The sequence below is a fragment of the Podarcis tiliguerta genome (assembly GCF_965153285.1).
Source record: "Podarcis tiliguerta genome assembly, chromosome: 3".
In the NCBI taxonomy this organism is placed as follows: Eukaryota; Metazoa; Chordata; class Lepidosauria; order Squamata; family Lacertidae; genus Podarcis; species Podarcis tiliguerta.
In genome coordinates, this window is record NC_139536.1 from 19,378,383 (window position 1) to 19,398,950 (window position 20,568).

Below are 20,568 nucleotides of genomic sequence, written 5' to 3' on the forward strand. Positions count from 1 at the left end.
TTTAAAAACAAAACAAAACAAAAACCAGACACATAGGATTGAATCCACTTAGGTCCCAGGGAAATTAATGGGACTTCGAGTCAGTCATTACTAACTTCGCATTAAATACTAGGGGTCTGAAGTGCAACTAACTTAGGTTGGACCCAACCCATATTCTGAGAGTTAAATTGGCAAGACCTGAGAGCAAAAAGGTACTATACCAGCTGCACTGGCTCCCGGTGGAGTACAGGATCAGGTTTAAGGTGCTGGTTTTAACCTTTAAAGCCCTATACGGCCTAGGACCCTCGTACCTACGGGACCGCCTCTCCTGGTATGTCCCAAGGGAGGAACTGCAAATACATCCTGAAGGTGCCAGGCCACAGAGAGGTTAGGCTGGCCTCGACCAGAGCCAGGGCTTTTTCTGCTGCGGCTCCAATCTGGTGGAACACTCTGTCACAAGAGACTAGGGCCCTGCGGGACCTGACATCTTTCCACAGGGCCTGCAAGACAGAGCTGTTCCACCAGGCCTTTGGTCAGGGCGCAGCCTGACCCCCCTCCTCTGGCAATCTGCACAGAATTTTGCTTAATGGTTGCCATCAATTTGATTTTAATTAATTTTATAATGAATGTTTTTAGAATACTGGATTATTTTCATTGTTGTTAGCCTCCCTGAGCCCAGCTTCGGCTGGGGAGGGCGGGATATAAATAAAATTTATTATTATTATTATTATTATTATTATTATTATTATTATTCTCTCTTAGCTGCGACAGCTATGCTATGTTCTGAGTGGAAACGGGTGGAGAACATACCTTTCTGCAGATGCAATTAGAAGTTGCAACAACAACAACAACAATAATTTTTTAAAAAAAAAATTATACCCCACTCATCTAGCCAGGTTGCCCCAGCCACTCTGGGCAGCTTCCAACACATATGAAAACATAAGGGTTTCCTAAGCCCAGGACAGTGTCTGCTGCAGGATGATAATTCCTGTGCCCCACAAATAACCCAGAGATGCATTTTAAATAAAAGGACACATTCTACTCATGTAAAAACAGGCTGATACCCGGACCATCTGTGGGCCGGGCTGAGAAGGCGATTGGGCTGCATCCGGCCCCCAGGCCTGAGGTTGCCTACCCCTGTGTTATAGCTAAGCAGGTCTGGATCTAAACATCTCTCTGATGGGACAATGCCTGGGAACCCTATGCATTTGTAGGGGAGAATTAGTGGGACGAGAGATGGGGGGTTAACTCCCTGGCTGTGTGTTTATACTTGGGGGGGGGGGGAGAGAGAGAGCCCAGCCAGCTCCAAGTTCAGAAAGAGCTGAGAAGGAAAACACCTAGAGGTAGGACCCTGAGTCATTTCTCCCCTGCATTGCTAAAAGGTAAAGGTAAAGGACCCCTGACATTTAAGTCCAGTCATGAACGACTCTGGAGTTGCGGCGCTCATCTTGCTTTACTGGCTGAGGGAGCCGACGTTTGTTCGCAGGCAGTTTTTCCAAGTCATGTGGCCAGCATGACTAAGCTGCTTCTGGCAAAACCAGAGCAGCGCACGGAAACACCATTTACCTTCCCGCTGGAGCGGTACCTATTTATCTACTTGCCGTGCTTTTGAGCTGCTAGGTTGGCAGGAGCTGGGACCGAGCAACGGAAGCTCACCCTGTTGCAGGGATTCGAACTGCTGACCTTCCGATCTGCAAGCCCTAGGCTCTGTGGTTTAGACCACAACGCCACCCGCGTCCCTCCATTGCTACTATTAAGCAAACCCATATTTTGGAAATGTGTGTTTTCCATCCTATTGTGTCATTCCATCCTGACTCTAAAAGCAGTTTCACACTTCCCTTTTCAATACGGAAAATAATAAAAACAGTAAGACCTGCAATTCAGTTTCTTTTTCCAATCGTCCGCCGAAAAGAACTTTGTAAGAGCTGGACCTTACAGTGCCGCAGCTCTGTATATATAAATGCAAAGTATCTCAGAAGAAAGAAGGTGGCTCCCTCCCCCCCCCCCCCCGCAGGTCTGCCTTCCATCTGATAGGCCAGAACTTATTCTGTCCACCTCACACAAGAGGCTTGGATTTCCCCCCCTCCCCCAGCGACAACAAAGATTCGCCGATGACCACGAGATTCTTATTTCCATCTCTCGCAGGATGTGATACAGAGCTTTGCCTGAGTCACCAGCCTGCATCCCACAACTGCTGTTTTTATCACCCAGTGTTCAATACGCAGAGCACATCCAAGATGCAGATCTTTGCTTGCATCCTAAATTTTGGCATCGGTCTTAAGATTAGCTGGGGGCGTGGGAGGGTCTCATGTACAAAGGACATTCATCGAACTCAAGAGCATGGCTTGCAACACAATTTTGAATTCCTCCTCAGGGCAGTTTCTCCATTCCCTGGTTTCATTGTTGTGTGCTGGTCACACAAGGAATAGAGGACTCTATCACCTCTAAAATGTGATTATTCTTGAATAACCCCCTGCTCTATTTGTTGCAGACTAGAAATACAGTGGTACCTCGGGTTAAGAACTTAATTCGTTCTGGAGGTCCATTCTTAACCTGAAACTGTTCTTAACCTGAGGTACCACTTTAGCTAATGGGGCCTCCCACTGCCACCACACCGCTGGCGTGCAATTTCTGTTCTCATCCTGAGGTAAAGTTCTTAACCCAAGGTACTATTTCTGGGTTAGTGGAGTCTGTAACCTGAAGCGTATGTAACACCGAGGTACCACTGTATACAGCAAGGGAAGTCTGTATACATGGCAGAAGCAAGGAACTATGGTAATAGGTTTGTGTGTGTACGCACACACACGTGCTGTAAGTTGCTTGGAGACCTTTGGGCGACAAGCAACTAATTAAGTGAAATCAATGAAAGACATGGAACAAAGGGGCTGGGTCAAAGGGGGAGTGGCTTGAGCCAGGAGGTGGGAGGAGCCAGGCTGGAACAAAGGAATCCGCCTTTTTACTGAGTCAGACCATTGGTCCAGCCAGCTCAGAGCTGTCCACATTGCCTAGCAACTGCTACCCAAGATTTCAGACAAGAATCTCTCTGGGTCGTATTTGGAGATGCCCAGGATTGAACCTGGGACCTTTACACTGTATGGGCAATCAATCCGGAACATAAATTGTATTTCAAGGAGCTGGGAGGAAGTGATAGTGCTAGGTGCCTTCTTTGATGCTGGACATTGCTTTGAGAAAATGAGGTATTAGGTAAAGGTAAAGGGACCCGTGACCATTAGGTCCAGTCGTGACTCTGGGGTTGCGGCGCTCATCTCGCTTTACTGGCCGAGGGAGTCGGCGTACAGCTTCTGGGTCATGTGGGCTGCATGACTGAGCCGCTTCTGGCGAACCAGAGCAGCGCACGGAAACACCATTTACCTTCCTGCTGGAGTGGTACCTATTTATCTTCTTGCACTTTGACGTGCTTTCGAACTGCTAGGTGGGCAGGAGCAGGGACCCAGCAACGGGAGCTCACTCCGTCGCGGGGATTCGAACTGCCGACTTTCTGATCGGCAAGCCCTAGGCTCTGTGGTTTAACCTACAGCACCACCCGCGTCCCTAATGAGGCATTAGGAGGGGGTGGCTAATGAATAATCTGCACGTAGCCGGTATTGAATGATCTGCATGTAGCCAGTCAGGCGAGCCACACAGGCTAGATAGCTATAAATGGGATGGTTGTGGGCAGAGTTTTTGAGAAGCTCGTGCATGGACTGATCAGCCGCAGGGCCGTGAAAACTGAGGCTACCTGGGGAGTCACTTTGCCGCTTCTTGAGGGCTTCCAAGTGGCAGACTGAAGTTCCTGTTTGGTAAGTTTAGAATAAAATCTTTAATCTTCTCACTCGCTCGTGTTTTGTATTGCTTCTGAATCTCCTTTTAAAAGAACCACCTTGCATTTGGCAAGACATGCGCTGAAAGCAGATTGCTCTACAGCTGAGCCACAGCTGAACTGCGGAGGAGAAGGGATGCTATGAAGAAACATGACGAAGGGGGGAATGTAAGCCAGGCTGACAGAGAAGCAGTGAAGAAGGGAAAGGCTAGGCACGAGCCTAGGGAAGTGTGGGAACCACCACCCTGGACCAAACACTCGCCCAAGCTAAGCCCGTTACCAGCCCTGCTTTGCCCTCTTCTTGAGTGTTTTTGCCTGGCTGGACCTTGCCTGCAAATTCTGGTAATGTTTCTTGTTTGCCTGCATGGACAATGGAGACGGGCTGCCGGTTGTGTGTCTGCAGAAACAAGTCTTATGTACAAAGGCAACAGTCACATTCAGTGCTCTGCCCATTTGCCTCTCGTCCTGCCCATCACACTGGCAGGGAATGTGGTCCGTGGTCCGGAAAAGATTCGGAGAGAGGGATTTGGGATGAGTATAACAGAACAAGGTGGGGGTGTTTTTCTGCATTCGTTCACATAAAACACGCAACATCCAGACCTACCTGGGTTCCGACTAACAAATAGGGTACATTTGGCGCATATTCCTTCAATTCCGGCACCCACTCCTCCTTCACATTCTGAAAGGAAGCTGGATTCACCACCGAGAAGCAGATGAGGAAGACGTCAGTCATGGGGTACGACAGCGGCCTCAGGCGATCATAGTCTTCCTGACAACAGAAGGATGTTTTTAGAAATTCATCGTTTCTCCAACAGTACCTTATGTTTGAGCCTCTTTGATATCTGTTTTGCCGTCAGTGGTAAATCCATTTGGTCAAATAAACTAAATACCAAAAAATCACATCTTTCCTCCAAGCAGCTCAAGGCAGTGTGTGTGTGCGTGTGTGTGTGTGTGTGTGTGTGCACATATAGTAAGATGCTTTCTACTGAGTCAGACCATTGGCCCCTTTAGCTCAATATTGTCTGCACTGACTGACAGCTGCTCTTCAGGTTTTCAGCCAAGAGATCTCTCCCAGCCCTACCCGGAGTTGCCTGGGATTGAACCTGAGGGGTTTATTATGCAGCTACGGCCATTTTACAAAGCTATGGAGTTCTTTCCCCATTTTATCCCCCGTTAAAGATGGCACATGCTGAAATACCGTTCATTTAAGCTAGCAAGCAGTTCATTTAAGCGAGCTTTATGGCCCTTTAAATGGTCTTTAAATCCGTGCTTACCCAGCCCCAGGCTGACACTTTAACCATTATACCACACTGCCTTCTTAGGCAGGTTTCTGGCCTTAACCTGTTCTACAGCTTTGCACTTGCTGTGTGTAGACAGCAGGGCTGCGATGGGCCTGCTCATTTCGACACGAGACCGTCGGCCTCCACCTTTTGCCATCTTTGTCTGGTAGAGACATAAAGCTGAGGAAGAACACTGTTAACATTTCTTCCGAAATACAGTACTTTCTGAGGTCATCTACTGAATTACCACAATTCTACTGGATATTGTGATGGCTGCTGATGGCTTAAAAAAATTAGTAGTGGTTCATGGAGGTCACTGGCCACTAGAGATGCAAACTTTCATGTAAAAAAGACAGTAAACCTAACTTGTGACACACAGCACATGGTAATCCCCTTTTTTTGCATGCATGCCTTAGTTCTTTCTACCCCCAGTCATTATACTAGTAAAAGCCAGAATAATGGGTGGAGAGCACAGAAAAATCTAAAAGTAACCTCCCAACTACAAATTAGGTTTCTTAACAAAACATGCAGTCTTCAGACTGTTGTAAGACTGAAGACATTGGTTTATGAGAGAGATTTGAGAGGGGCAGTGCTACCTGGGTATACATATATCATTATTTTGTCCCTCTTTCACCTCTGAGCAAATAGGTTTGGCAGGTTTTTGAAAGAATACAAGAGCAAAACCTGTTTGGTCAGGCCAGGCCCTCTCAGAGGTCCAGAGAGGCCTACCTTAGCTCCAACATTTGAAGCCCTTCACCATAATACATAATAAAAACATGGCAATACAGGAAAATGAAATAAAATAAGTACGCAGCGGCAAAACCCATGCTAGGGATCATTAGGAGAGGAACTGAAAACAAATTTGCCCAAATCATAATGTCATTGATACAAATTTGCAGTACAAATGCATTTCGAGTACAGTGGTACCTCGGGTTACATACGCTTCAGGTTACATACGCTTCAGGTTACATACGCTTCAGGTTACACACTCCGCTAACCTAGAAATAGTGCTTCAGGTTAAGAACTTTGCTTCAGGATAAGAACAGAAATCATGCTCTGGCGGCGCGGCGGCAGCAGGAGGCCCTGGGTTAGTGGAGTGTGTAACCTGAAGTTTATGTAACCTGAAGCGTATGTAGCCCGAGGTACCACTGTATTTTGCTGGAAGCCACCCAGAGTGGCTGGGGAAGCCCAGCCAGATGGGTGGGGTTTAAATAATAAATGATGATGGTGATGGTGATGATGATGATGATGGAGTCGGAGTCTTCAGCCTAACGTGGAGCTTGAACCCACAACCCTGAGATTAAGAAGCTCGTGCTCTACCAACTATTAGACTACAACTCCCATAATCCCTGACCACGCTGACTGGGCTGCCGGGACTTGCAGTCCAATAATATCTGGAGGTTAGCCATGAGCTACCTTCCCACAGATAAATAAATGCGCACAACTCCTCCAACACATTCAGGTTCTCAGGCGTTCAAACCAGGCCCCGATCCAGGAAGCAATAAAACCCCAACCGCATTTGCACACACAGAGAGATTCATTCGACTGACTTTCTAGCTCGGAGGAGGAGGGAGTGGGCTTCTTGAGGCATGAAAAATATCCGAAGAACTTGAGTGGAATATGTTGAGCACACAGGGAAGAAGCGAAATGGGATGAAGTCATGCTTGAAGCACCCGCCCACATATTCCTTTGGCTGGGAAACGGAGGGGTCCTGATGGAGCAGCAGCCTTAGAAAAAGGAGCGAGAGCAAAAGCTCTCAAAAACGAGACACAGAAACAGCTTCAAAGGCTGCCTTTCTGCACTGGCTGGAAAGGATGCAGGAGAGAGAGAGAGAGAGAAGCAGCAGTTTGCACATGGCTTCACACCAGGTTGCAATTTCTGAAATATACAGTGGTACCTCGGGTTACGAACTTAATTTGTTCTTGAGGTCTGTTCTTAACCTGAAACTGTTCTTAACCTGAAGCACCACTTTAGCTGAAGCAAAGTTCTTAACCCGAGGTAGTATTTCTGGGTTAGCGGAGTCTATAACCTGAAGCGTCTGTAACCTGAGGTACCACTGTACACACAAGGAATCGCGGCCGGGAGCAGCTATCAACCCGCTGCTCTCCAAATGCATTGGACTATGACTCCCAGCAGCACCCAGCCAGCACAGCCAAGAGCTATACAGTGGTACCTTGGGTTACATACGCTTCAGGTTACATACGCTTCAGGTTACAGACTCCGCTAACCCAGAAATAGTGCTTCAGGTTAAGAACTTTGCTTCAGGATGAGAACGGAAATCGTGCTCCAGCGGTGCGGCGGCGGCAGGAGGCCCCATTAGCTAAAGTGGTGCTTCAGGTTAAGAACAGTTTCAGGTTAAGAACAGACCTCCGGAACGAATTAAGGGCTTAACCCAAGGTACCACTGTAGTCCCAAACAGCGGGGAACTACAGCATATTGGCGCCCTTCTGCTGTATACACCTGACCTCAGGTAAACACAATCTAGCGTCGTCTCTGGAGCTGTTTGCGCTGATGCAAAGCTTGGATTCAGGAAATCGGAAGCCAAGAGCTAGCTGTTTAGAAATTGTGTGACAAACTTGTAACTGTGTGAGGAGTCTCTAAAAAATAAATAATTGGTAGTTTCCAATCAGTGGGTTAGGCTCCGTGTCACTATGTGCCTTCCTGCCACCCTCCAGCAACTGCAAAGTGTCAGTAACGCTGGCTGAGAGATTGGAGGCTGCAGACAGCTATCTTCCTCTACCTAGGCAAGACAAGAGCAGACTCAAGGCCAGTCTGCTGCAACCTGAATGCCCTTCCTGGTGCTTTGCTGGACTCCAAGTCCCATCAGCCCCATCCGGGATGGTCAGGGATGATGGGAGTTGTAGTACGGCAACATCTGTAAGGCCACAGGGTCCTCATCCGCGAGCTCCACTTCCCTCCACTGACCCTACTAAACACAGCTGGAGCAGCCAAAAGAAATAGGGAAATCGAGAAGAACATTGTTCTTGTATGGGATAACAGCGGCCAGAATCTTAGTAGCAAGAAATTGGAAAAATACAGCAATACCTAACACGGCAGATTGGCAAATCCTAATGGTAGAATACCTGCAGCTAACAAAGACGACAGGAAGGATAAGAGGACAAACAAAACCAATAGTCTATAAGGATCGGAGAATTTTTAAAGAATACTTTAAAAGTTACGGTATAAAAGGAAACTTCTTTGCAGAATTAGACTGAACCTTGCATTGTATAAATATAAGTTTGTAGGGAAGTTAACAGAAACTATATAAGAAATATGTAACTGTGCGGTATAAGATAATCGACAGATAAAGTACAACGAGACTAACTGGAAGTTATTTTTAATTTCTTGTTTTATAAGTTCTATAATCGTTGGGAGTACAAATGATGTTAGTTATACGAATTGTGTTGTTTCGTATACTGCTATTGTTTGTTTGTCAATATATAGTTTGTTTATTTGATTGTATGTTGTTTGCTTTCCTGGCATAAATGTATCTGTTTTAAAACAATAAAGATATATTAAGAAAATAAAATGAAAAGAACAAAGCAATCCTATGATTCTAGGATGCATAGCAATGACTTCTGCTTCGTTTTGCAAACAGGCGGGTGCCGGTGAAGTCAAATGGGACACACGCCGCCAAAAGCCACACAGGAGAGAAAGGAGATTGTTGAGCTCTGCAGCGGCAACCCGAGAGGAGCTGAGGCTGGGAACTTGAGCCTCAGGGCTTAGAAGAGGGCAGGGAGCAGGGTCGGCTAGCTGTTTGGCACTTACGTAATGAACTTCTGTACCTATGTGAACTCTGAACTATCAAACAACAGGGAAACCAGAACTACTGCAGAATTAAGAAGGCACATTTTGCATCTCGCAAGGGATCCTCAAACAACCATTAGGCCAGCGGTTCTCAACCTGTGGGTCCTCAGATGTTGTTGGACTACAACTCCCATCATCCCTGAGCTCTGGCCTTGCTAGCTAGGGGTGATGGGAGTTGTAGTCTAGGTGAAATACCCCTAGCGCTCTCAAAACCCTGCTGTGACCAACCAGGCTGCACCTTTTCAGGACGACATTGCTCAACTTCAGAGACACCTCAGTTCTGTGCCTGTTGCAGTTCCAACTGCAGTCTATTGTGAATCACATTCAGTTTATGCAGTCTGGCAATGTGCACAAGGTGCCTGCAGCTTCCTACTCGACCATGTTGAGTTGACCCCTTCCCCTCTTTGCTTATGAAATCTAACATAGGAGGGTTGACAGACCAGAGGGTGGTTAATAATGCTTCACTGCCGGAAGGGGTGGTCCCTGCAACCTGAAAGGAGATGGTTATATGGCTACTCCAAAAAAAGCAGACTCTGATCCCATTGGTTTGGACTATCTACCAGCCAGTCACAACACCCCTTTTTCAGGGAATAGCGTTGAAAAAATTCTGGTGTGCCAACAGCAGACCTTATACAGAAGACTCATTCCAGTCTGGGTTTAGGCCTGGTCATGGGCCTGATTCAGCCTTGGTTTCCGTCAAGGGCAATTCCCAACCAAAGGAATGCACACAGCAGAGTTCACTCATTAATAATAATAATAATAATAATAATAATAATAATAATAATAATAATAATTCATACCCTGTCCATCTGGCTGGGTTTCCTGAGCCACTCTGGGTGGCTTCCAACAAAGATTAAAAATACATTAAAACATCAGTCACTAAAAACTTCCCTAAACAGGGCTGCCTTCAGATGTCTTCTAAATGTCAGATAGTTGTTTATCTCTTTGAGATCTGATGGGAGGGTGTTCCACAGGGCGGGTGCCACTACCGAGAAGGCCCTTTATTGTCAACAATAACACAGTTGCTTCTACAGCTCTAGATGCCTAGCATCTAACAAGCTATTCCCAGGTCCGTGCCCCATGGAGCAACAGGGGACCCCTCCCCCTCCCCCAGTTGATGTACCTTCCCCTGACAGGCTGGGCACATGCAGCTGGAGACTATGCCTCTGCTCATCCCTTTTCAATCCTCTCCTGGTTCTGGGAGACAGTGGTGCAAGAGAGGATGGGGAAGCAGGCAACCTCCAGCTCTAAACTTTCCCCTGCCTCTGCCTCTTGCCTCCTGGCTGGTGCAGGACTCCACAAACCACCGTGACCCTCTCCTGAGCCAGACTCCAGCCCCACTTCCCCAGTGCACTCTTGTCCTGCCAATCCCTGCCAGTTGCCTTGATGGAGGGCCTTTATTGAGAACGGGTCCGAGAGAGTGCAACCTTGCTCCTTCTTCTCGATCTCTCTGCGGCTTTTGAGACCGTTGTCCACAGGTTCCTGCTGGACAGGCTCCATCAAATGGGTATCTTGGGGTGTCATTGTGGTCTAAACCACTGAGCCTCTTGGGCTTGCTGATCAGAAGGTTGGCGGTTCGAATCCCCAAGAGGCGTGAGTTCTTATTGCTCTGTCCCAGCTCCTGCCAACCTAGCACTTCGAAAGCACACCAGTGCAAGTAGATAAGTAGGTACCTCTGCAGCGGGAAGATAAACAGTGTTTCTGTGCACTCTGGTTTCCGTCACAGGTGTTCAGTTGCGCCAGAAGCGGTTTAGTCCTGCTGGCCACATGACTCGGAAAGCTGTGGGTTGTAGTCCTACCTACGGGCCAAAGTCCCATGTTTTCACCCCCCCCACCCCCACCCCACCCCGATAGTGCTAACAGGGCACTATTGTACCCTCAATGCTATTTGACCTCTATATGAAGCCACTGGGAGTGGCCATGAGATTCGGGGCAAGTTGCCATCAGCATGCTGATGACGCCCAGCTCTATTTCTTCACAGTATCTAAATCGGGAGACACTGTGCTGGCCCTGGAGCGGTGCCTGGTTGCAGTGGTGGGCTGGGTGAAAAAAAATAAATGGGCTCTGTTGGAGAATGGTTCTCATGCCTGAGAAACTGTCCTACTGAATCCAGCTTTTGTTTCTAAATCGCCCAGATGGCTTCTGTCGCCAGGAGCACTTTTTATCAGCTTCAGCTGGTACGGCAGCTGCGGCCACGGCTGCACTAGTACTGCTTGACCATAGTACTCCAGATGGACGGGGTAGAAATATTATTACTATCATCATCATCATCTTCACTTCTAGATTGCTGCAATGCACTTTATGTGGGGCTTCCCTTGCAGTTGGTCTGGAGTTCCCTGCGGTGACTGCAGAATGTTGCAGCACAGCTGCAGACAGAAGTGAGTTTTAGGAAATTGCACCCTTGTTCAAAGATCTGCACTGTCTGCCTATTTGCTGCTGGGTCAAATTTAACGTTTTACTGTTGGCATAAAAGGTAAAGGACCCCTGACAGCTAAGCCCAGTCGCGAATGATTATGGAGTTGCGGCGCTCATCTCGCTTTACAAGCCGAGGGAGCTGGCATGACTAAGCCGCTTCTGGCGAACCAGAGCAGCGCACAGAAACGCCGTTTACCTTCCCGCCGGAGCGGTACCTATTTATCTACTTGCACTTTTTGGCATGCTTTCGAACTGCTAGGTTGGCAGGAGCAGGGACTGAGCAACCCCCAAACTCAGCCCTCCAGATGGGACTACAATTCCCATTATCCCTGACCACTGGTCCCGTTAGCTAGGGACGATGGGGGTTGTAGTCCCAAAATATCTGGAGGGCCAAGTTTGGGGGTGCCTGTGTTAAATCATACCCACAATATTATAATCTAATTAATTCTGTCGCTCACAGGTCAAATCCTGCTCCCGAGTTAATCATACTGTAATATTTCTTTAAGTAGTCCGAAAAAGGCATCCATAGAACTTACAATTGTACAGGTGACAAATAATGTATGTTCCACATTTAAAAGCTGCAAATCTCTTTGTGTGGCAGCAAGGAAGCTGCAGAACTCTATGCCTATTGGTATTACAGAAACATCTTCACTACATTGTTTTAGATGCCAGCTAAAGCCTTTTTTGTTTATAATAATAATTTATTATTTATACCCCGCCCATCTGGCTGGGTTTCCCCAGCCACTCTGGGTGGCTCCCAACAGAATATTGAAAACATGATAAAACATCAAACATTAAAAACTTCCCTAAACAGGGCTGCCTTCAGATGTCTTCTAAAAGTTAGACAGCTGCTTATTTCCTTGACATCTGATGGGAGGGCGTTCCTCAGGGCGGGTGCCGCCACCGAGAAGGCTCTACTCAGATAACTAATTTACTTATGTACATTTGTGTTTTTCTTTCCAGTTGACTTCAAGTGTATTTTATTTATAATTATTTTATGTACACTTTTTTTAAAAGCTTTGCTGAGCTTAACTGTGTCTTACTGATAATATAATGATCAATAAAACACGGATGAAATATTATGTACACTGCTTGGAGAGTTTTATGATTAAGTGATCTGCAGACTTTTAAAAAATAAAGTGCCTTTAACAGCATCCAAACGTGGATGGCAGGTTGCCTTATTAGTATACAGGTCGGTTTCTTTGGTCCACATTTGTCTTTTAATTACAGAAGATCCATCCAGAAGTGTTTTATGTGCCTACTCTTAAAAGCTGCCTCCCATCTTCAAATGTCAGCTTGAACAAAATACACACAGCGCTACAGGGGTTCAGGCAACCTCATGGCCATTCAACACACTGCGCAAATACCATTTTTAAAATAAAACAACACACGCACACAAACCTCACTGTGATTTTCTCTGATTATTCCTATGAGAAAAGGGCAACATCTCCCATTGAGAACTGAGAAACAAGGTTCACCCAACTACTCAGTGACTCATTTCATTTGGCTAAGGAAGATACTACAGATCCCCCCCCCCACTTCAGCATCTGTTGAGACTGCGAGTAAAACAGCAAAACTCACACCCATCTCACACTTCAGTGTCTGTCGATAAAGCTGTAGAAACTAGAATCGAGTTTAATTCCTGATGTAATTGGATGGCCATCTGTCATGGATGCTTTCGTTGAGATTCCTGCATTGCAGGGGGTTGGACTAGATGGCCCCTGGAGATCCCATCCAACTCTAGGATTCTATTATTCTTTTTTTAAAACTCATTTTTATTGATTTTCCAATAAAAAACATCCAATTAATATATCCAATCATAATACTCCAATTAAAACAAAAAACTAAAATAAAAAAAGACCAAATTATAGTCCAAATTATAATTATTAATTTTTTGGAGCTCTCCACAGTTTGGATCTCTGAAGCATATCTCCACATCTCAGTCCTGTCTCTCCTTGTTGTTTCCATATTTTCCACATCTCGATTTTGACGCTTTATAATTCTCCGTCCCTCAGTCCACGATTCTCAACCATATCAAACATCATGTACTTTCATCCGTCGAATACAGCTTTGTTGGTATATATTTTTAGGATTCTATGATTCTATGTGCATACTGAAAATTCAGGTTTCTGCAAATGAAGTACAGTGGAGCCTTGGTTTTCAAACAAATTCCGTTCCGGACGTCCGTTTGACTTCCAAAACGTTCGAAAACCAAGGATCAAAGGATTCTAGCAAGTTTCTTTGAGAAAAATGGAGAAATGCGCCTCAGAAGCTGTTTGACTTCTGAGGCGTGTTCGAAAACGGAAGAATTCCCTTCTGGGTTTTTGGCATTCGGCTTCCGAAATGTTCGGCAGTAGAGACGTTTGGAAACCGAGGGTTTTTTGGGTTTTTCACATGATTTTTTAATTAATTTTCAATTATTAAAATCAAATGACCACCACATTTTATCAATATCAAATTACAAACCAAGGTTTGACTGTAATGTAAAGCACATCATTGCCTAGCGCAACTAATTCACTTCAAAAAAAAGAAAAGGAAAATAAAATGATGGTGAAGAAATGCACTGAACTGTGCGGGATAAACAAACAGTAACAGGAAGCCAAAAAATACCCTGCAAGCAAATCAGGATGAATGCTCCTTGTCATATAACTGCCCGGCGAACCTGGCGGAAATGACTGGCAGAATCCGAGACCAGGGAGAAGAGTTGGTGGAAGAAGATTGGAAAAAATTCAAAGTATATTTACAGAAATATTGCAAAATTAACAAATGTTAGAAGAATGCTGGAATGAAGTTATATGGTTTTAGCAGAAATGTTATAAAGAATTAAGCAAAAACTGATTGTTAATGGGCCAAAGTGGAAAATTTAAGGTTAGGTTGTGTTAAGATAAATTATAGAACAAAAAATTGAGAAAGATGGAAAGGATTTGCTGAAATAGCTAATTGAACTAGAATACAAAAAAGGGAGGTGTGAGGAGGTCGATGAAACAAGTAAATGAAAGGTAAAGATATGGAAATATTGGATGTGTTTTTAAATGTTTTTGTTTTTCTTGTTGTTTTGCTGTATTGTTTTTTGTTTTTATTTTCGATGTCTTGTAAGGTATTGTTTTGTTCTGTTAAACTTTTTATTGTTTCTTTCTTCTTTTTTCTGTAACTATTAAATCTCTAATAAATATTATTTTTTAAAATATATATATATAACTGCCCGGTGAACAAATCCAATATCAATGTAGACTGGACACAGTCTAGCAGGATCTGCGCAAGCTTTTTGGGATGAATGCTCAGTAAACAGTTTGTCTGGAGGAGCCCCAGGGAGCTAAAAGTTGGGGCAAGGAAATGCAATTGAGATCACCAGAGATCAAACGCTCTGGAAGACCCACTCCGAGTTCTGTAATCGCCACACTGCGAACCATCTGTTGCTCTTTGCAGCTTATGGGCAGGAGTCCTAAGAGAAGGCTCTCAATCAGAACCATCTGTTTTTAGAAGAGGAACCAAAAATAGATCTCGGTCAGAGCTGCCGAAGGAAGCCAACCTTCATGTTGCGAAGGGTAGCCATTAGCGCTGCTAAAAAGGGTATCTGGGAAGAGTTCATGTGTACTCGAGGTTGGCTGCTGGAGAAGGCTAGACTCCCAGTCACAGAACCACTTTATAATCTCTTTCCACAACAGCGCTCACTAATGAGAGCCTGCAAAATCCTCAGGCAAGACAATAATCGCCTGCCCTAATCTCGCCCCTGTCCCTGAGCTGGAGTTTCAAAGTTATCTTTCAAGGTGCTGAGGAAAGGTCCTGATGCAGATTGTTTGCTTCTCTTTTGGGGGAAAAGAGAGAGCGAGAGTATAATCTTCTACATTTGAAAACCAAAATAGCACAGTGCTTCCAAGGCTGCTACATAAGTAAAGGAAAAGTCAGAGGCTAAGGAACCCCTAAAGAGGGGAGCAAGACATTCACGAGGCAGAGCTCTGGGAGGTAAAATAATAATAATGATGCCAAAATTAAACATATTCTCAGACAAGGGAAGCTGAATCCTGCTGCCATTATAAGTCACACATATTACCACCAATTCATTCTGCTTTTTAGCAAGGGATGAGGGGAGAAAGCAGTTCGCAAAATTTATTCTGCTTCTAATGAGCAAGGAGTTGAGTCAAATACTAAAAAACGGTTTCCTAAACTTGGGTCTCCAGCTGTTTCTGGACTACAGTTCCCATTATCCCTGACCACTGATCCTGCTAGACAAAAACAGCTGGAGCGAGTGGTGGCCATGCTGGAGAAACTGGAATTGCTGAACTGTTTACAACAGGGGTCAGCAAACTTTATCAGCAGGGGGCCGGTCCACTGTCTCTCAGACCTTGTGGGGGGCCGGACTATATTTTGAAGAAAAGAAATGAACAAATTCCTATGCCCCACAAATAACCCAGAGATGCATTTAAAATAAAAGCACACATTCTACTCATGTGAAAACACCAGGCAGGCCCCACAAATAACCCAGAGATGCATTTTAAATAAAAGGACACATCCTACTCATGTAAAAACACGCTGATTCCCGGGCCATCCACGGGCCGGATTTAGAAGGCGACTGGGCCGGATCCAGCCCCCGGGCCTTAGTTTGCCTACCCATGGTTTACAAGATGGCATGGCCGTGTGTGCTGTGGCATGCAAGTATGGCAGGAATAAGTCCAGCATACATGCCACTAAGATACAGGAGAAGGCATTTTGGGCAGCAGTGGTAGTGAGTACATTTCCAAATGCGAAGCCACGTGTGGGACGAGGCCCTGGTGAAGACACATAAGGCACTGAACCTATGGCTAGAAGACAGGAACCACCAGCATATCCTTGCTGATAACAGGGATGTCAGTTTTAATCCACAACATCTAGAGGGCACCTGGTTTGGGAATGCTGTTATAGATTCTCTGATTCTCCACGAGGAGGGTCTGCATTTGTGACAAAATACACCTTTAAGAGGGACGTGGGTGGCGCTGTGGTCTAAACCACTGAGCCTAGGGCTTGCTGATCAGAAGGTCGGCAGTTCGAATCCCCGTGATGGGGTGAGCTCCTGTTGCTCAGCGTTTGCCCACCTAGCAGTTCGAAAGCACGTCAAAGTGCAAGTAGATAAATAGCTACCACTCTGGCGGGAAGGCAAACGGCGTTTCCGTGCGCTGCTCTGGTTCGCCAGAAGCGGCTTAGTCATGCTGGCCACATGACCCGGAAGCTGTACACCGGCTCCCTTGGCCTATAGAGCGAGATGAGCGCCGCAACCCCAGAGTCGTTCACGACTGGGCCTAACGGTCAGGGGTACCTTTACCTTTTTACACTTTTAAAGCTCCATATGGCTGCCTGGAGAAGGAAGGGACTCTTGAGAATAAAGCAGCTGGCCTCCCCTGCTTTAGGGCTTCCTCAGAAACATGGCAGAAATCAAATGGAAACCTCATTCAGGGCATTCTTGAAAGTGTCTGTTAGAGCTACAGATGGAGAAAATATGAATTCTATCTCTGAGTCGACGAACGCTGAGATGCTCTTTCCTAAGGTTGAAATCAGAGGGGGTGTGTGTAGATTTTCACAGAGATTTCGACCAAAGTTCAGTCCCCCTTTTCTTTGGGGTTGCTGCAAAAATCACTGAAAGAGTCCACCTACTCAAGAAGTGTCGTTCTGATAAGATTTTGCTTGTCCTTGATGGTGTCATTATGTTCACTATGGGAACCTCACTGTTCACTGTTCATTGACTTTGTTTGCCATCAGTGAAATGAATACATAAGGTAAAAGGTGAAAAGGGACCAAGGCAACTATGAGGTTGCAGTGCTCAGCTAGCTTTTCAGGCCAAGGGAGCCGGCGTGTGTCCACAGACAGCTTTCCAGGTCATGTGGCCAGCATGACTAAACCGCTTCTGGTGCAACGGGACACTGTGATGAGTGCCTGAGCACATAGCCCTTTCTAGTTGGCGACACAGCATTCCCGAACCATCACATTGGGCTTTCAGCGGCACCTTGCGCAATGCTAAAATTTGGCGCCCGTCCCCACCTCTCCCCTTCTGTTCTAAGCCACTGTTGTGACACCCCCCGCAGCGCCCTTTTGGCTCAGCACCTAGTCCGGACGAACCAGTTGTGCTCCCTTAAATCCACCTCTGACATTCAGTCCATGGTCTCTGGTTGGCTGGGATCTCTCTACTGAGGTGTTGAAGCCTGGGACAGGGGGAGAGAAACGGCCACAGCCACGGCAGCTGTAGGGGAAACAACCGTCACCAACAACTTAAAAGACAAAACAAAAGGGAAATAGCATTTAAGGGAATTTGGGAGAAAAATGTTACTTGGAAGCACTGTTTTCAGTCTAATAATAATAATAATAATAATAATAATAATAATAATTTATTATTTATACCCCGCCCATCTGGCTGAGTTTCCCCAGCCACTCTGGGCGGCTCCCAATCAAGTGTTAAAAACAATACAGCATTAAATATTAAAAACTTCCCTAAACAGGGCTGCCTTCAGATGTCTTTTAAAGATAAGATAGCTGCTTATTTCCTTCACATCTGATGGGAGGGCATTCCACAGGGTGGGCGCCACTACCGAGAAGGCCCTCTGCCAATAGCTTTCAAGTGTCCCTTATTTGAAGGGACAGTCCCTTATTCCAGCGCCATGTCCCACTGCTGTCCCTTATTGATGGATGTCCCTTAAATGATGTCCCCTAAATTTCAAAGGAAGCAGCTCCTCTCCCTCCCTCCCTGCCGGCCAGGGAGGAGGGAGGCTCCAACTGTATTGCTTGGCTGTGTTGCTCACCCAATAAGAAGTCTAAGAACGACAGGGGGGTGGAGCTTGCATGCCTTGTGTGTGGCTAGTTAATGCAAGCTGAGGGGTTTTTTGAATGCTGGACGCCATTTTGTTGCACGTGCTGCTGCAAACTTTGCAGTGCAAAGCCAGGCTGGGGAGCCATCTTAAGTTGAGGCTGCATAGGCTTCGTGGTGCATGTGATTCAGTTCTATTCAGTTGAACCTCTGGTTACAAAGTTGGTTGGACAGTGTTCTCGAAGCTACCCAGCATGAGTTTGACCAGACTGCAGGAAGACAGGAAGACTGGAGTGCTTGGAACAGGTGAGGCTGCAGGTCCCTTATTTTGGCTGCTGCTCCCTTATTTTCAAGGCTGCTGGTCCCTTATTTTCAAATCTGTAAGTTGACAGCTATGCCTCTGCCTGGTTCCCTGTAACCTCACTTCTCGCAATGAGGGAACCGCCAGAAGGCCCTCGCACTGGATCTCAGTGTCCGGGCTGAACGATGCAATCCCAAGCATATGCACAGGTTGCAATACTAAAGTGCAAACTCAAAACACTATCGGCAAGGTCAGACATAAGGTAAAAGGTAAAGGTACCCCTGCCCGTACGGGCCAGTCTGGACAGACTCTAGGGTTGTGCGCCCATCTCACTCAAGAGGCCGGGGGCCAGCGCTGTCCGGACACACTTCCAGGTCACGTGGCCAGCGTGACATCGCTGCTCTGGAGAGCCAGAGCCGTACACGGAAACGCCGTTTACCTTCCCGCTGGTAAGCGGTCCCTATTTATCTACTTGCACCCGGGGGTGCTTTCGTACTGCTAGGTTGGCAGGCGCTGGGACCGAACAACGGGAGCGCACCCCGCCACGGGGATTCGAACCGCCGACCTTTCGATCGGCAAGCCCTAGGCGCTGAGGCTTTTACCCACAGTGCCACCCGCGTCCCATAAGTCCAGACATACTTTAGCTCAAAGACGGCAGCAGAATTGCTTTGACTTAATCAGAGAAGTACAAACACCTGCCCAACAGACAGAGAAGTGTTAGTAGCCCGTCTTCCCGCACGAACTCGTGTGGTGTAGGCCAGCTTTAGCAGAAGGCCTGGCAAGCAACTTCCCTTCAGGGAAGAACTACTTCCCCAAGGCATGTGATTAACTGCAGATGCAGACTTCATGCCAACTGCCAAACGCAGGCGTGTGTGGAAAAATCCCTGGGTCTGATGCGAGAGGGAGCAGGGAGGCCAGGGCTCACAGCTCACACTCAGAATATGGGTAGAAGAAGCGGGGGAAAGTCCTCAGCTTGGCTTCAAGCCAATGGAACCTTATGACAGAAAAGCGGCTGAGAAGCAATCTAAAAATGTACAGGAAGCCTGCCCCAATGGTCAAAAGACAGGATTTCAGCTTGCCTTGTGACCTTACAGATCACTTAACCTCAGAGGTTTGGATTTCCTTTCCGTTGCGGGGCAAGCCTTTAAAGGCCTTGCACGTGAAATATGCTTTTAAAAACAGTAAGTATTATTATCAACAGCAGCAGCAACCGCCACAACCTCCAGATTTCTTCAAGTAAAGCTTCACAACGTCAAATTATCTGCTATTGTCTGTTATTTCTCATTATCTGTTAGGAGCATGGAGCTCCTAACACCTCAGGTCATACTGCCTTTGCCAATCTGGTGCCCTCAAGATATTGTTGGACCACAACTCCCATCAGCTCCCATGATGGCAGTCATAGTCCAACACCATCTACAGGGCACCGGAATTGGTCAAGGCTGATATAATAGGCCTATCACCTTCTCTTCCCCACTATTAGAAATGAAAATATCAGTTTCCTCCCCTGCTGCTCATCGTGTACTGGTAAGACTTTAAAGGAAGAATGAAGTAAGGCTGGATACGACCCCAGAGAGTCTATGCTGGCCCTGATCCATGCCCTCCTAAGGTGCTTCTGCATGGCTGAGATGCGGCCTTGATTTGAAGAAGAGGAGTTTGGATTTGATATCCCGCCTTTCACTCCCTTTAAGGAGTCTCAAAGCGGCTAACATTGTCCTTTCCCTTCCTCCCCCACAACGAACACTCTGTGAGGTGAGTGGGGCTGAGATACTTCAAAGAAGTGTGACTAGCCCAAGGTCACCTAGCAGCTGCATGTGGAGGAGCGGAGACGCGAACCTGGTTCCCCAGATTACGAGACTACCGCTCTTAACCACTACACCACATTGGCTCTTGCAATGACGTCTCTTGCTTGCAGAGGTAGAAGACAGAGAGAGGTGTGCGTTTGTGAAATCTGACTTTCGTGTGGCTGGAATGTAGCCTGCTGTAAAAAGCTAAGAGTCTCATCCATAACTCCACCTACTTTTGGTTCTGTCTCCACCCACCTTTGCCTCTGGCCCCACCTACCGATTGTATGTGGCTTCCCAAAGGGGAATGAGACCCTGGGTCTACAATGCTAGCGCTAGCCCATTTTATTCGTGTCTGGAGGTCTACCCTACAAATGCCACCAAACCTCTTTTTCTTTTTTTTTTTACTAAGTAAA

General features: G+C 46.5%; 1 protein-coding gene and 2 long non-coding RNA genes across 4 annotated transcripts in view; all 3 read right to left on the bottom strand.

The window, feature by feature from the left end:
- Positions 1-20,568, bottom strand: part of LOC310674257 — an 83,521-nt gene that overhangs the window by 52,888 nt on the left and 10,065 nt on the right. The gene's annotated exons all lie outside the window — the stretch shown is intronic.
- RHOQ (ras homolog family member Q) overlaps positions 1-20,568 on the bottom strand; it is a 35,020-nt gene that overhangs the window by 8,198 nt on the left and 6,254 nt on the right. For both annotated transcript variants that reach the window (XM_083433198.1, XM_083433197.1), the window contains exon 3: positions 4,404-4,568. In XM_083433198.1, coding sequence (XP_083289324.1) covers positions 4,404-4,568 — 165 coding nt within the window. The remainder of the gene's footprint in view (positions 1-4,403; positions 4,569-20,568) is intronic.
- On the bottom strand, positions 12,246-14,635 carry LOC310674260. Its single transcript, XR_014509489.1, has 2 exons — positions 14,513-14,635; positions 12,246-13,963 (listed from the first exon to the last, which is right to left on the bottom strand). It is a non-coding gene; the product is annotated as an uncharacterized lncRNA (long non-coding RNA).